The sequence below is a fragment of the Anarhichas minor genome, unplaced genomic scaffold, assembly GCF_050575085.1.
Source record: "Anarhichas minor isolate MPS153535 unplaced genomic scaffold, ASM5057508v1 ptg000006l, whole genome shotgun sequence".
NCBI lineage: Eukaryota > Metazoa > Chordata > Actinopteri > Perciformes > Anarhichadidae > Anarhichas > Anarhichas minor.
The window spans coordinates 1,168,892-1,187,095 of NW_027466452.1; the positions used below are offsets into that span (position 1 = coordinate 1,168,892).

Genomic DNA, 18,204 nt, shown 5'->3' on the forward strand with positions numbered 1-18,204 from the left:
AAGTCACATTAGTGACTTTGAGAACGATGGACACAAAACAGAGGACTTTCCTTTTCTTATTAATGCTTATTTTGTTCTGCACAACTATTGTGAAGTCTGCAGATAAAGTGAAAGGAACAAAAGCAGTAATTGCTCTCCAGTAGGACAGAGACTTCAGACACCAGCAGAGCTACGAGTGAGAACAACAAAACCGAGGGAACGAGTGAGAAACGTGTGTTGACCACATTGATGGACCATAATCTAGTAAACCTTTATGTGTAAGTGTTGATTTTAAAGTGAATTTGATGTGTGTGTGTGAGAGAGAGAGAGAGAGAGAGAGAGAGAGAGATGAAGACCTGCAGCGCTGTAACTAAGTCTGAAAAATAAAACTTCTAAAACTTTCCACAAACTGTGTGTTTGAGTTCATAGAGGAAGATTTTAGAGAAGATCTTAAGTATCAAACACGACCTTTCATTCTTAAAGACTTATTAATAATCTTATTTTTTTAACTTAGGAACCATTCTACTTCCTGTTTACACCGTCACCATCATGCCCAGTGTACGTGAAGAGTCACGTGATATTCGTTTTCAGGCGTTTTAATCTGAACGGAGATCATTTCGAAAACGATGCTGAAACGCCGTGTGGACGGAGATCGTTTTCGTTTTAAAACGATTCGTTTAGGGTCTGTGAATTGACCCTTCACTAAGTCCCGCCCTCAAAAGCAGACTGGCTAATCATAGAGGTGCAGTGGCTTTGACCAGGGTCAACTATCCGACTCTGCTCCAGAAACTCTCATCAATGATTTCAGATGTTCTTCATCTTCAGGCTGGTTTAGTGGATTTGGAGCTCGTCATGGTTAACCGTTGTGTGATAGTGATACTCGTTACCTGGAGAGGTTGGAAGGAGATATACGTTTCTAAAACGTTGCGTATCAACATTAAAAACCTGTGGAGCTAACATTACCAAATTTGTAACTAGCGTTAGCATTTTTATGCTACGTTAGCCACTGAAGGTATACTCTGAATGTCTACATGCTGCTTCTGCTTTTTAATGATTGTAACAGTGAATAAAGAGGAACAGCTGTTCCTTCATTTCATTGTCGTCTGTCTGGATCTCCAGGTGATGTGGTGGTTCACTTTTACACTGTGACATGTAGCTTTAGCTTCTATCTTTATCTTTTTAACATGTCTTCACTGCTGAATCACTTAGACATCCTGGATATATCCTTCAAACACATATTGTAGACCCTTCTCTCTGAAATAACTTTTCAATTTTTTTCAAGAATTTGATCATATTTCTTCAGGGAGTGCAGATAGTGACATTGTGGGCTCCATGGTAACTCTGGCAGTTTAATGGAGTAGCAGGAGCGAGGCTTAACGAAGGGTCAATTGGGACCTGTAACCAATTTTTTTTAAATGGAAGCCTTATTTCATCAACACCACTTGAATCATGAAATTGATCCCTCAGAGCAGAGCAAATCTTGGTGTTAAGTGTTTTCTGTCTCTCTCTTGTCTTCAGGTATCGTCGGTTCCAGCGTTCCAACAGTGTGACAGCAGCTGTACAGGTAAGCTTCCACCACTGCTGTTTTGTTATCGAGTTACCCCACTCAAATCATTACCTCCTCCACAGCACTTGTGTTTTTTGTGTCTGTCCACTGTCTGTTTATTAGTTACAAAAATGTCTATAGTTAGATAGAGTTAACAACTCTGTGGGTCCTCTCAGATCATTTAGTGTTTGAAGGATGAGGGTGTTTCATTTCAGTCCATGATAGTAGATACATGAACACAAATTACATTTTCTTTCTACGCATACATTACATATTTCCAATTCTCATGAAGAGCCTTAAAACAGCACTTAACTGTCCACTGAACCCAGTGATGGGCACATTTTCCTTGCAAAGCTTTCAGACTGTGGTTATGAAGCTACGGGCAGTAAGGGACCAAAATTGGGAATCCATCTGAAATTAATCTGTATCAGCATGGGATGCGCATAAAAACTTTTTTTAAAGAGAAAAGACACTTCTTCAAAGAGGAACTCAAGGACAGCTGGAAAAATAGACCCAGAGTTATTCAACCCTATCCAAAATGGTGCAGCACTACAATCAAGTTCTACCTGGGCCAATTAGACTGAATATAATTAGGAAGTGAGTGGTCAGACAAAGACTTAACAGACTGTTACCACTCTAACAACTCATTGAGATTTATGCATTATTCCATTCAGGCAGATATGGACATGCCAGACCTGCTGGACACCCCTCTGGACTCCTCAGACACCGACATGGAAGTCCTGTCATCCGGTGCCCTCTCTCGACAATACTCCCGCGATGCTGCCACCTCTACCGTCAGCATCCAGGGCTCAGGGAACCACTACCACGCCTGTGCCTCCGATGACTATGATGATGTGGGCTTTGACCCGTCCATTCTCCCCCCTCCAGACCCATGGATAGACAGTGTAACGGATGACTCGCTGGATGTCAACTTCAACAGCTCTGCTATTCTGGAGGTATGTGGGACCGTGTTCAGTGATAACCCAAAGAAAATGGGAAAACCATCAATATGTGGATCAATTACAAGAGAAGTGCCTGGGCATTTTATTTACTAATTTAATATTTACTCATGATTACATGTTGGTATAAGGATAAGCAATTTTAATAATTGAACTAAGTCTATTCATGCATCCATCTCCATATCTCTCGTAAATAGTTTTTGTATAATTTCTTCTCTACACTCAGTTATTCACACCAGCTCTATCAACATATCCATATACTTCAACAGTTCGTATGATATCTTACGAAAAGTTACTATTTTTTGTACGTTTTCTGACAAAAGCCAGCAAGGAGCTTCAATTTCGGCTATTTACATACTTGCGGTCTTTTCAAAATAAACTTCATTCTTCACAGGAAACTAATGCTACTTGGTTAGGTTTATGAAAAGATTGTGAAATATGTTGTGAGGTTAAGGCAACAAACATACTTAGTTAGGTTTCGAAAAAAATCGTCGTTTGGGTTAAAATATCCACGGAAGTGCCGTGGCTACATTTCATAAGTTACGTGACAAGTAAATCAACATTGACTTCTCATTTCACACGAGGAGCAAACAACGGTCTCCTTGCTGAAAGATCGGTGTTTGTTGGACCCATCAGCCTCATTCATGATAACATGGATAACATACGAAATGATTTCGTGGGATACCTACGAATTGCGGTGCATTATTTTACATACAGTAGGTATAGCTTTAAATGCTGGGACCAGCCTGACTATTTCAGACAAATTTCACTCTTCATGCTCATTAATTGCTTCTGTTGTGAGTGTGCCTCTATTTGCATTTGCATGAGCTTGTTAGACAGCAGCTGACTCTGTGTTGAGTACCACTTCTTAGCCGCCCCGGGTGGTCCAATTGTTTCCATATTTTCAGTGATGTCATTCCTATTAAAGATATAGCTTGTTTTCATCACCAACATTGAATTTGATGATAAGAATATATAATTACTCCTTTAGATTTCATGATCACAGCAATAACAAAAAACATGAATGGAAGTTTTTTAAAAGACATCGATTCAATGATTTGTATATCAATAGGTCTGTGTTCTGAAATGAACACATTGCTGATATAATTGCCATTTATAATTTAGAAATATAAATCAATATTTGTTTTCTTGTATAGTAGACACTGAATCACAAGAAATCACTAAGATACATAAAAATACTGTATATTATTATTGTTGTTAAAGAGTTATCATAACTACCAAAAGAGTTATCATAACTACCAAACTGATCATAACTACCAAATATGAATTAATGTGCAGATTTTAACTCTTTAGATAGATAGATGATGACCGATAGATTTATACTGTATTCATCCCCAGGGGGAAATTTGTATGTTACAGCAGCAAAGATATACTTCAGCAAACGAAGTAACAGAGTAACAATATTAAGTATAAAAAATGCACAATATATACAATAAAATAACAGAGAAGAACATATTAAATATAAGAATATAAGAAAAGAAAAGAACAAAAATACACAGTATATACAATGAAATAGAATAGTGTTACATTTTGTTTTAGTGTTACATTTTTTCTTTAATAGTTTTTGTGACAAAAAAATCACACAAAATTTTAGATTTTACTGTGTACATTTGGGGGATTCTTTTTTTCACCGACTTGGATATGTCAATGATCAGCATCAACTTTGATTTTGATGCATTACCTCAAACACTGTAGAGCTCCATAATACAGCAGCAATGTCCCTAGTGGAAATGAGGAAAATAGCATGTATTTGCCTCATAGACAAACATGAGAAAATGACTCAATCTGATGAAAAATTGTAGAATCTACAATCCTAAAGCCAGGTCTCTAGATTGAACACCTGATATAATATGAATTAAAGCTGCGAGCAGCGATGTACGGGCCCTCGCATCCTCCCACATGTCGGGGGTACTGGCGGGACACCGGCAGATGCGGCCTTAAATATCTACGACCATCAGACAGCGCGCCCACAAGTTAGACGTATTTTTAATGCGTGGAGTACGTGATGTTGGAAATCATGTAGTGCAAATATTCCACCAGTTCCTGTATCCACTATGTGGCACTAGAGATCACGCGCTAACATACATTATGTTGCTCTATATCAAGTGCAGACCACATCATGTAAATGTCATTCCGTTTGTCACATAACGCTGACTTCCTGTTGCCAGTAGGTGGCGATACTCAGGCCAGGACTGTTATCAAGTATGGCAAGTTTGGGACAGATTTGAGCAAGTCCAGTGGAGTTACATCAACTTGTTGTTTAATGACGAATCACGTAAAATGGCCGCCACACCACATTCCATCAAACGTAAAGCTTTGAGTAACTTTTAATCACAAAGGTCTTTAGATTGTAATGACTAAATTTGAAGTGGATCTGACAAAGTCCCTAGGAGGAGTTCGTTAAAGCATAGCGACTAGAAATCATGGGAACATTCACACAAAAATTTAAATGGTAGAGGAATAGAGCAACAAGTGGTTTAATAACCACAGATAAAGTCCCTATTATTTATAATCCATCCAGTTAAATTTGAAACTGAGAATAATAATTGTTCAAATATAATTGATGTGTACTTTCTTTATTTGATTTGACAGTTGTTGATGACACAGAGACGTTGTTACTACTAGTCTTCTTGAATATATTTATACATATATATATATATATATATATATATATATATGTATATATATATATATATATATATATATACATATATATATATATACATATATATATATATATATATATACATATATATATATATATATATACATATATATATATATACATATATATATATATATATATATATATACATATATATATATATATATATATATATATATATATATATATACATATATATATATATATATACATATATATATATATATATATATATACATATATATATACATATATATATATATATATACATATATATATATATATATATATATACATATATATATACATATATATATATATATATATATATATATATATATACATATATATATATATATATATATATATATACATATATATATATATATATATATATATATATATATATATATATATATATATATATATATATATATATATATATATATATATATATATATATATATATATATATATATATATATATATATATACACACACAGTATATGGCACTAAATAGTGCAAGTTATATATTATTGATCCAATTATATTATGAGATTTTCTCAATCTGGACCTTTTGGAAATTGAATTGAATACCCCTGGTCTAAATGCTTGAATGGCAGGTGGTTCAGCGATCAGTGTGTCACAGAGATGGACGCTGGTTTCTGAAGCTGCTGCAGGCCGAGACCGACCGCATGGAGGGCTGGTGTCGACAGATGGAGCTCGACCAGCGGGACAATGACCTGCCTGAAGATGGTATGTCTTAGTGTGTGTTGTTCGTCAAGTCTAGGTCCAAAGACGTACGTTGCTACATAGGAGAGGCATCATTTAATTTGCCGTAAAACAGAAAAACAAATTAAAATTAAAATGAATTATGAAAAAGTAAGCACTGAGCATAGAGCAGTGGTTCCCAACCTTTTTACTTATGACCCCTTAATATGAAGAAATGTGTCGTTACAGAGTGCATGCATGCGTTTGAACACTTTAATTAGTCAAAATGTCTTTTTTGATTTCCGATCCCAATAATTTTTTGCGTGGAGACCACTATAAAGTTTTCAATAAAATTATGAAGTCTTAAAGTGACCAAACTACATATGTTTCATCTTACCTGAAGAGCTATTTATCAATCTAGATCGTTTTGGTTTAAGTTGCCGAGTGTTGGAGACATCAGCCGTAGAGATGTCTGCCTTCTCTCCAGTTTCATGTAGGTACTACTTTCTTTCTACGAAACTACACCAGCCAACCGTATCGCTGTGCAGAAGGAAGTGTGCATCTACACATGGGCTCGTGACAGCTCAAGATGCAAACAAATACGGCGTCCTCCTCAGCTGAGCTGTAATGTAAGCTAGCTCAGTGGTGCTACGTGAGCTAGTGTAGGTGCACGCTTCCTTCTGCGCGGGGATGCGGTTGGTGGGTGTGGTTCGGAAGAAAGAAAATAGTTCCTAAAACAAAACCTATCACAGCAAGGTCTGTGGATTATCTTGAGTTTTTCAAATGTATTTTTTTGTCGCTTTGAGCACCACAAGCCAATTGTCATTAAGTTCCATTATATGGGAGAGAAGACAGACATCTCTACTGCCACTATCTTCAACACTCTGCAACTAACAGTCAAACTAGAAGAAGCTCCCAAGCTCAAAGACGACTAAATGTGAAATCACCTTTGCCTACCAATGGTGTTGTCAAAAACAAATAATTGCACTAAAGAAATCCTGAGTTCATCAGCACATTAAAAAGCTAAAACACATTTAGAACGGTCCATTGTACATTTTCTGGAGAACAGATGGATGTACTGTAGGTTTGTCTCGTTCTAAACTCTGTCTTTGCTCGCAGTCCTCGGGAAGATGAGGAGTGCTGTAGGAAGTGCTCAGCTACTGATGTCCCAGAAGTTCCAACAGTTCAGGGAGCTGTGTGAGGAGAATCTGGTGAGTCAAAGACACTCACACTGAGAACATGCAGCCAGTCATTTACATTGTTACACCTTTCACTTTTTGTGTGATAGACTTTTGCAAAAACTAAGATTTGATTTACAAAACATGTTCTTGGTTTCTGGAATTACTTTTGATGTCCATGTTCCCGCTTTCTCCTCCACGTTCTCTCTTGTCACTCCCTTTTTATCTTCTCAATGACCTGAGACCTGCTTATGTTTCTGTTATTCTTTTTTTAGCCTCCAGGTATAAAATTTATGGGACGCCTGAGAGGCAAGAGAGAAAAAAAAATCTGGTGATCGATTTTCCATCAGATTATTTTTTCTTTCTATGCACTCAAAACAAGGGGTGACCCTAGATGGTCAACTATTCGACTATTTGGTCTAATAATCTGAATCAGAACGGTTTATTGGCAAGTACGTTACACATACAAGGAATTTTACTTGGTGAATGGTGCATAACAATTAACAATGAACACAGTGCAATAATTAAGACATCATTTAAAATTAAAGCTGCAAGCAGCGATGTACGGGCCCTCGCACCTTCCCGCGTCTCGGGGGTACTGGCGGGATGCCGGCAGATGCGGCCGCAAATGTCTTTGACCATCAGACAACGCATCTCGGAGTTCAACGATTTTTCCAGCGTGGACTGTGTGATGCTGGAAATTATGTAGTGCAAATATTACACCAGTTCCTGTATCCACTATGTGGCGCTAGAGAACATGCGCAAACATGCATTATGTTGCTCTACATCAAGTATAGACCACATCATGTAAATGTCATGTAAATCGGATTCCGTTTGTCACATAACGCTGTCTTCCTCTTGCCAGTAGGTGGCGCTATGACTTTGAGTGAAAATTGGCTTGTAGACATCCTCAGGCCATGACTGTTATCAAGTATGGCAAGTCTGGGACAGATTTGAGCAAGTCCAGTGGAGTTACATCAACTTGTTGTTTAATGGCGAATCACGAACAATGGCCGCCACGTCACGGCTACACCATTCCATCAAACGTAAAGCTTTGAGTAACTTTTAATTGCAAAGGTCTTTAGATTATACTGACCAAATTTGAAGTGGATCTGACAAAGTCCCTACGAGGAGTTCGTTAAAGTATAGCGACTAGAAATCATGGAAAAATTCACACACAAATCAAAATGGCCGACTTACGGTTGATTTTAGAGCATGGTCCCAAGAGACTTTTTTTTAAGTCTCCATGTGATACATGTCCCTGCCAAATATCATACACATAAAATGAAGGTCGTTCAATGTCAGTAGACCATTTTAGTAACTTTTATCATTAATATCTTTAGATCACCCTAACCAAATTTGAAGTCGATCGCATGAATTCTGTGGGAGGAGTTCGTTAAAGTACAATGTCTGAAAACAATGAAAATTGACAAAAAAGCCAAAAATGGCTTAACTACTGTATCGCTCCCAAGTGGTTGAATGGAATGAAAATTGTAGGGTACGTAACAATATACGATGTGCACATATGAAACAAATTTTGCAATTATAGGTTAGATGGTTTTGAAGTTATGAGTGTTGAAAAACAAAGCCACGCCTTATAAAGTTCATTGGTCCATATCTTCTAAAGGTAATGAGATATCAAACATCTTTTTATAAAATGTTATTATATAGATCCATTACTGATCTACAGCAAATTTAGTAGCAATCAGACTCAGCGTGTAGGAGGAGGTTGCAAAAATGGGTTTTTCACAAAATTCAAAATGGCGGAAAATTTTGGTAGGCGGAGCTTAGGGGTCCAAGAGGCTTTTTTGTAGACCTCATTTGGTGGCATGCCTGTGTAAAATTTCAAGTTAATTGGACATACTGGATGAGGGGGCTAAATTCTAGGGGGCACTAGCGAGCAATATTTTCATGTTCGAGCATGGGACCCATAAAATATCAAATTTTTCAGCAGTCCTGATATTCTCGCCAAATATGGGGATGTTGGGGACATGATAAAGCCCCCAAAAAGGCGTTTCATTCGAGAGAATAATAATAATTCCTACAGTTTCAATAGGGACCTCGCGGCCCGACGTCGGTGCTCGGGCCCTAATTAAAAGTGCAAGCAGCATATCGGGCCCTCGAATACTCACGCACGTCGAGTGTACTGGCAGGACTCTGGTTGATGCGGCCATGCATTTCTGTGCACGAGTTAAACGGTATTTTCCGTGTCGACCAATGGCGTTGCCAGGTCATTTTGCCAGGTCTTAAACCTTGAATGTTTTGAGTGTACCTCCGAATACAATCATAACTGTATGCCTGTAAAAATCGACAAAAAACTGAATGTGTGAATGCGCTTCAGTGTTAGTAACATAACAGACTGTCAAAGTAAATGCAGGTTGTTTGTTTGTGCAGGTAGCTCTGACAATCACTGCTGAGTGACTCAAAGCTGGAAGCGTCGAGGAGAAATAGGAGAATGTATAGTTCCATGTGGAAAAAAAATAATATATTTTTATAAAGAAATAACTTTAAGCCAAAAGGTGAGCCAATGTAGAATAATATATCATACAAACTTCACGTTGCATGAAATTACTTTACGTCCATGGTTGCCAGTAGGTGGCGCTATAACTATGAGTTAATATTGGCATGCAGAAGTCCAAAAGTCATGACAGTCAACAAGCATGTCAAGTTTGGGACAGTTTTGACAAAGTACAGTTGAGTTACAACAGCTTGATGGATGATGGCGAACCATGTAAATTGGCCGCCACACCACGTCCATGTCGTTCAATGAAACCTCAAGCTTTTAGTAACTTTTAATCACTAAGGGCTTTAGATTGTTCTGACCAAATTCTAAGTTGATCTGATTAATTCCCTAGGAGGAGTTCGTTAAAGTACAGCGCCTGGAAATTACAAAAACGACACTAGAAATTCATACAAAATTCAAAATGGCCAACTTCCGGTTGGGTTTAGAGCATGGACCCTTAAGACTTTTTTTTAAGTCTACATGTGATACATCTGCTTACCAAATTGTATACATCTAGGTGAAACGTACTGCGAGGGCAGCATCATCGAAATATTGTAGGGAGCGCTATCAAGCCGACTTTCCACTCTGAAGCATTAAAATCACATCAGATAACTACATTCGGGATTTTAAATATGTGTGACGAATTTGGTTGTTTTGACCATTTTTAGCCCCTCAAAAACATCTTGGTTTTTCATGGGGAAGAATGCGTCGCCACGGCAACGTCCTTTCACGAAACAACAAACTTTGAGTAACTTTTAATCACAAAGGTCTTTAGATTGTTCTGACCAAATTCTAAGTTGATCTGATTAATTCCCTAGGAGGAGTTAGTTAGAGTACAGAGCCTGGAAATTGCAGAAACGACACTAGAAATTCAAAGTACACAACCTATAACTTATTGTTGCCACTAGGTGGCGCTATTACTATGATTCTAAATTGTCCTAAAGATATCTTCAGGGTCAGGATGTTATGACATATGAGAAATTTGGAGAAGATTAGACAATGTACGGCCGAGTTACAACAACTTTCTGTTTCATGGCGAATGGTGTATTTTTGACCCAACAGATACATAGTTTGATAACTTTTTGATCTTTGAGTAACTTTTCACTGCCAAGGTCTCAAGAGCACACTGACCGAATCTGAAGTCAATCGGGTCAAATCTCCGGGAGGAGTTCGTTAAACTGACGCCTTGAAATGGTCCAAAAACGTCATAAAATTAAAAATGGCCGACTTCCTGTTTGGTTTAGTGAAAAACTCCGAGAGGATTTTTTGTACGTCCCATCACGTTCCACATAACTACCAAATTTCATACAGCTAGGTGAAACCCAATGTTGGGGCTACTCAATAGGGGGCGCTATCGAGCCAATTTTTCACACCGCAGCTGGACACCCCAATCAGACTGCAATTTTCACAAAAACTGGCTTGCGTGCCAAATTTCAAAAACTTTCCAGTATCCCAAGCACCTCCTTTTTGCGACGTAACACGCGGAATAATAATAAACAATAGAATAACAAAAGGTCCTCCGCTCCGACTACGTCGGTGCTCGGCCCTAATAATAAACATTTGAAGAACAATAGGTCCTCTGCTCCCACTACGTCGGGGCTCGGGCCCTAATAATGAATATTAGAAGAACAATAGGTCCTCCGCTCCGACTGCGTCGGTGCTCGGGCCCTAATAATAAACATTAGAAGAACAATAGGTCCTCCACTCCGACTACATCGGTGCTCGGGCCCTAATATACATTTGAAGAACAATAGGTCCTCCACTCCGACTACGTCGGTGCTCGGGCCCTAATAATAATAAACATTTGAATTTGAATTTCAATAGGTCCTACGCTACCGACTACGTCGGTTCTCGGGCCCTATTAATAAACATTAAAAGAACAATTATAGGTCGTTCGCTCCGACTATGTCGGTGCTCGGGCCCTAATATTAAACCTTAGAAGAACAATAGGTCCTCCGCTCCGACTACGTCTGTGCTCGGGCCCTAAATAGAAAAAATAATATTCAAATTTCCAAAAAATATGGTAAACAAACAGATAACAGTACGTTAAAACAAGTATATTATAAAAGTGGCAGGTGTATTTTAATATAGAAAGGATGTGCAAGGCTGTGTAACAGTATGAAATTGTCCTGGGGATGTCATCTGATTCAATAATATTTTACTTTTTTCCTCTCAGGGCTTCCATCGGAACACTAAATCTCTCTAAATATGTTTTGTCTTGAGATGTCGGTCAACGTCGGTCAGTCATCCAGAGTCAAATATCACAAAAACTGCTGCATTGATTGTCATGAAATTTTGTAGAGATATTTATGCTCCCCAGAGGACAAATCATCAGACTTTTATTGTAGCGCGACCATCAGGTCAAATTTGTTGGTGATAATAATAACAACTTTTGTTCTTTCAAAGAGTGCCAAGAGACTGTTAATACTACAGGAAACCACAGTTTTAGCACTGACGTGGTAAAAGACCAAAAATCCTACATGTAATAGTATGAAATTATAACATTTTGATGGATATATTTCATGACTTTTGTAAAGTAAGATAAGATAATAAAAATAAGATAATAAAATTGGAGGTAATCCTTCCAAATCATTTTGGATGGCAGAGAAACATGTCTTCAGTTACTAAAGAAAAAATGCTCACTGTGTCAAATCCACCAATGGTAACATTTATGTGCTACTGTGAATATAGTGTTACTGTTATAGAAGAAAATGAACAAACCTATTATTGCTGTACTAATGAAACTAATTTTGATCAACAAGCAAGGTTTCGAAGAATAATTGGTACTATTCCCAAAGAGAGTGTGGTCTTTTGGGACCAATACCTTTGGGGTCTTATACCTCAAGATATAATGAAACACACTAACCAACCCAATAAATGGAGGCAACGGGTACCAGCCAATCAGAGGCAGAGTAGAGCAGGTCATGACTTGAAAAAAGAATGGAAAGGTCTGATCACATCACGGCTGTTTGTTTTTGGGATAACGGGTTATGGGACAAATGGGCTTTGGGACATTTTTGGGACTGTTGGGGTTTTGTAATAATGGGGTCTGAACAATGGGCACTCCCCGATTTAAATCCTCTTCAGCTGTATAAATGTTTTGATTCATAATGAGTAGCAATATGAACTACATCCTTTAAAATACAAGGGGGTTACGCAAATTTACCTCTGACCAGTAATGAAATATATATTCATCTTATTTTATATATTTTGTATTCTTTTTCGGGACACATAATGGGGCACTTTGGGCTTCTCTATAAATTAACTTGAAGATTACTTAATGTGTAAAACTTTTTTATCCATTTTTCTCTTCCTTGGCTTTAGTCTTTGATACTACTTCTTCCCCACCTTATCCTCCTTCTCCACTGTCATAGAACCCCAACGCCCACCCTCGTCCCGTGGCCTCAGACCTGGCTGGTTTTTGGGATATGCTCCAGCTGTCGATCGAGAACATAAGCCTCAAGTTTGATGAGCTTCACCAGCTCAGAGCCAACAACTGGAGACCCCTGGATCCCCCTGAACGAAAGGTACACACACATACAAGCATCCACTGTGCTGACTGATTGACCAGGGATAACACCTTCATCTGAATGGAGGATTTAGTGTGGTGCTAGTGCTTTTGCTGTTTGCCTGTTCAACATTAGTTTATTGAGCCACTGTAACAACATATTTATTTTAAGCCCCTATACACTTTGAGATTTGGTGTCTTCAGCCCCTTTCAGACATGCACCAGTTTATGTTAATCTGATTGCAATTGAAAGTTATATGGCAAATCTGAACATGTAAGTCAGTCGCTTTACAATCCAAATTTAACGTTGTGCCATTCAACAACCGGGTCTCGTAAAAACGACGTTCCCAAACTGCATCATCAAATATACGTTGAGCAAAATGTATTTTCTCCTGAAGGAGGTCGGGGATGGATTGATGGGTCAAACACAAAGCTGTCACCCAAGAGACCGCTGTTCGTGTCCCGTGTTGATTTATTTTTGTGTGCTCAAATTAAATGGTAAATGAACTGTAATTGTATAGCAAACAGAAAGATTCACAAATGCGCACAGAACAATTCACAAATATATTCGATTTACAAATGCACACAGAAGGATTCAAATACATTCCAATGCACACATAAATAGATTACGATTTATATAAATGTAAAAAAAATCACAAATATATTTCTGCATTTGTATGTATTTCTGTGTGGATTTTTTCTATTTATTTGTGGATTTTTGAGACTCCCCTGACGTCGCTGGATTCACAAATGCGTTTTTTCAACGTTCTCTTTTTCAACCAATCACATGAGCGCAGCTCCCCCCTCCCCTCCCCACGAGGCTGCTGGCGTTAGAGTTGCGCAATTTGCGGAGGCGACAGGGCAAGCTCAAAGGCACTTCCTGTTGCAAGCTGCCACCGTTTTGGTGCAGATTCCGCGGTAGTTTAGCCTTTATTTGTCGTGATTTTTTTTTACATTTATATGAATCGTAATTTATTTATGTGTGCATTGGAATGTATTTGTGAATCGTTCTGCGTGCATTTGTGAATCTTTCTGTTTGCATTTGTGAGTCTTTCTGTGTGCATTTGTGAGTCTTTCTGTGTGCATTTGTGATTATTGAGACTGATCTGACCCCATACTTTAACACTACATGTCATCATTCTCACCCATTCATAGACTGATGGCACAGCCCACAATTTGCAATTTGAGATTAAGTGTCTTGCCCAAGGACACATCATCACTGACTAGCGGAGCCAGGGATCGACCGGCCGATCTTCTGATTGAAGAACAACCCGCTCTATCACTGAGCCACAGTCGCCTAAATTTCGTGACATATGCACTTACTTTAAGCTAAACGGTGATGTTTTAAAGAACCTATCCAAGTAGTTTTGTTGCCCAAACCTCACCTTTTGTTTCGTTCGGTTTAAATTCACAACGTTAACCAAGTATTTTAAAACTGCGACCATAAAATGATTCCCCCGAAACGTAATTGAGAATGCAGTTTGATTGTAAGGGAACATCATTTTTAGGATACAGGATTGCTTTCAGTGCTTGTGTGCTGTTGGACATCATAAAGCGAGCAGCAGAATCTACTCTCAGATGATGTTACATCAGGAAAATGATGTGAAAATGTATCATTGGGTTCACTATGAGAAGAGGGGTGAGCTTGTGATGGTCATTAATTAAAGCTTCAACAGGAAAATCTACTTTAAAGTGCCTGCTGGAGGACTGGAAACACACTTGATCCTCCTTATCATACCATTTTAATTCACCTCGCTCCCTTTTTCGCTCCTCTCTCTCTCTCTCACACCAGGTGCTAAATATCGCACCAGCATTGTGGCTCTTTCCGTAAATGTCCTAATGTCTGAATGAAGCCATTAGGGATATTAAGGTGAAAAACACCTCTGTCTGAAAAAAGCCAGCACGTAGACGGACAGATGAAGCCGACAGTTTTACATATTACTAGTTTCAGATCAAAGTTAACAACCCTGAGAGGACCGTGGGGAAATCTTTAGTCGTCCGTAACTGTTGTCGTTCGACTACGACTACTTCTGATTTAGACCTTTTGAGATCAAACAGCCTATATCACAAGTTTCACAAATATCAGACTGCTGCTGTAACTCGCGTCTACAAACCACCCAATCAGAATACAGCTTGAGATGACAGAACACACACTCATTGGTGCCACCTTGTAATCACCCAAAGACATAAACTGTTAAGTTCATGTAGCTTGCTCTTTGTTGTATTTTGCAGAACCTGCGATGATGCGAGGTGATGACGTGTCTCTGCTTCCCTCCGTTTATTTATTTCATTTTCATTGTTAATGGTTGATTACCAGACATGTGTTGCATCTGACACGCTATTATAGTGTGTCATAGTGTATAGTGTATAGTGTCATAGTGTGTCGGGGCCTTTACAAGACTCATCCTTTTCACCCTGAAGCTCTTTATTAGCTCATAATTAGATTGTAGACACACCTGAGCTTCCTGGCTGCAAGCCTTCCATGTTTGCTTGACATGCAGGGGGTAATGCCCAGTGTTAAAGAGAAACTAGGGTATTTTCCAACCTGGAAGTTGGTCCAATATTGAGCGAGAGCTCTGCAGCCATGAAACGGACTGCAATGTAATCCTTTTGAGCAATTCCGCTCGCTCAATCTACATTGTTTTTGCAACAGAAATCAGCTAAATATTCAGCCATGAAGATATTTGAAATAACACTCAGCTACACTTTCTGTATTCCAACTCAACAAACTCTGACAACACTCATCCTCTCTCCAACTCTCACTCCACCGTTTCCACCGCAACAAGTAACATCTTGTTGTTATCAAACGCAAAAGGAAGCCTTGCTGTTAATCTTGCAGTACATGCTTGTCTGCCTTGGTCTCAGTGCTGATACAGATACTCTCTATATCTTTAAGTGTATCTGTAAATCCCTTCCAGCTGTCCTCTGCCTGCTCCGTTGCTCTCTTTCAACAGTGTCTGTTGTGGCTTTGCATCATTGTGAATACTGACTCTGCCGGCTTCCTCATTCGCTCTCATTGTTGTCTTTTTCTTTCTTTGTGCTTTTTTTTTTTGTCGACAGTGAAGGCGCTCGCAAACAGCCACGCATCTATCAGCATAACTGCAATGCCAACAACACCACGGGGCCTTTACACCTCTGGGCCTCCGTAGATCCATCATGTCTGTCCTTTCCATTCATCTGCCCATGCTTCCTCCTGCCCTTCCTCCCCTCTGCCGCCTGCAGCCACCTCACCGTGTGTGGCTTTTTTGTTGTGTGTGTTGGACGGGAGAGAGTGTGGCTAAGATTCTTGGATCAAATTAGAGACGTGCATAACACTAGAACACCAACACAAACTACAACAACAGGGAATTAGGAGGCAAAGTAAACCAAATGTGTTAAAGCACCAGTAAAAAGGCAAGTTTGCTACTGAAAAATAATTTAGCAACTCTTTCGTGTCAGTAGAACGACACAAGGAATAATGTGTTCTGCTTGGTAGAGGAATTGGTCTCGTGTTTTTATATGTACAGCTAATGAAAACATAAAATAGATGCAGGAAGAGACCTTTGCCACGGGATAATCTTGCAAACAATGCAGTATATGTATGTATTATCATACCAGAATACCTACCTAGCATGCATATGAAAGACTACACAAGGTCCACTAGGTACAATTACAGCCGTCCCCATGCAGATAGTTTTACAGCAAAGTTGATATAATAGCGGAAATAGAACAAATGTGAGAACCAATGCCTGCAGAGAATGAGTTAAGATTCCAGAGTAGCTGCACTGACACAGTGATGAGGATGAAAAAAGTGATACGGAACATCTAATTCATCTCTTCTTTACTTACACACACGTAGAAGTGCAGAGGCTTACAGGCCACTAAAGATGCATTAAAGATGGCAGTTACACTGTGCATCACAGGCACACATACACACACGTTTGTCTTTTTCCTGAAATGTTCTCCCCCACCCTCCCTCCCTCCCTCCCTACCGTCCTCTCCCCACCAGGAGAGGAGGCTCCCACCTCCGGTGCCAAAAAAGCCACCCAAGGGCCCTCACCACCACCACCCCCCTCTGGCCAGAGACCGCTCGCTGGAGAGCTCGGAGAAACAGCGGCAGGAGGCCAGGAGGCGCCTCATGGCCGCCAAGAGGGCGGCGTCTGTGCGGCAAAACTCGGCCACGGAGAGCGCCGACAGCATCGAGATTTACATCCCCGAGGCTCAGACGAGGCTATGAGGACACTACCGGGGGGACACGCACAGGGTTACATGCAGTACACGGGGAAACACAAAGATGTACGGTCGTCCATGCCAAGGTGTAGGGGTGTAACCAAATACCAATACGTTTAGTTTTTGGAGTGATTTTCTTCCAGGTCATAACTCATCAACACACAGACGAAACACACTTGTTACGGTCAACTGAATTCCCTTTTTACAACAGTGTCTCTATCTCCAATATTAAGAAGGCGCTCCTTATTACTTCATCAGATCTTCTTTCATAATCATCAGATCCAGACCTTTAGAATATTATACGTTTTAAGCACAGTAGTTGCGTGGTGCAGAATCAAGCCTGGCTGATGTTCCACAGGTGTTCTTTCTACTTCATAATCAGATATCAATGAATAGTAAGGATATTGAGAAGCGTGTCAAATGTTTGTCGATAGCTTTCTTAATTTAACATTTCAAATGTCATTTATTTTAATCTTCCCATTGCATGCACACTCCCCTTTAAAAGATGCAGTTACAAACACATCTTCCAGTTTATAAAGAAAATCATGCAATATGGCCCAATGCCCCCACCCCTCCCCCCAACATATTATTGTAAACATAACTATATAAACTACTCACACATGTGCTTGTTATAGACGCAAAACAATGTGTTTTTTAAACGACCAGTGCGTAGGGTTTAGGGCCATCTATTGGCAGAAATGTAAACATAATATAATTCTTTATTATTGTGAATTTTTCATACTTATTTATGAAGTTTTCTGGATAGTGTACCTGAATCTAAGAATCTTTGTGTTTTTGTTTTGTCGAATGAGCCCTCTTCATATTCATAGGCAGAGAGGATGCTCTTCCACGGAGTCCACCATGTTTCTACAGAAGCCCAGAACGGACAAACCAAACAGGGCTCTAGAGAGGGCCTTTCCTGTCA

At 39.2% G+C, this 18,204-nt stretch overlaps 1 protein-coding gene across 1 annotated transcript in view; it reads left to right on the forward strand.

Moving 5' to 3' along the window:
• Positions 1 to 17,286, forward strand: part of LOC142935707 (disks large-associated protein 1-like) — a 75,801-nt gene extending 58,515 nt beyond the window's left edge. The window contains exons 10-15 of the mRNA XM_076080015.1: positions 1,498 to 1,543; positions 2,200 to 2,451; positions 5,794 to 5,926; positions 7,001 to 7,092; positions 12,937 to 13,089; positions 17,059 to 17,286. Coding sequence (XP_075936130.1) covers positions 1,498 to 1,543; positions 2,200 to 2,451; positions 5,794 to 5,926; positions 7,001 to 7,092; positions 12,937 to 13,089; positions 17,059 to 17,286 — 904 coding nt within the window. The remainder of the gene's footprint in view (positions 1 to 1,497; positions 1,544 to 2,199; positions 2,452 to 5,793; positions 5,927 to 7,000; positions 7,093 to 12,936; positions 13,090 to 17,058) is intronic.
• The last annotated feature ends 918 nt before the right edge of the window (positions 17,287 to 18,204 follow it).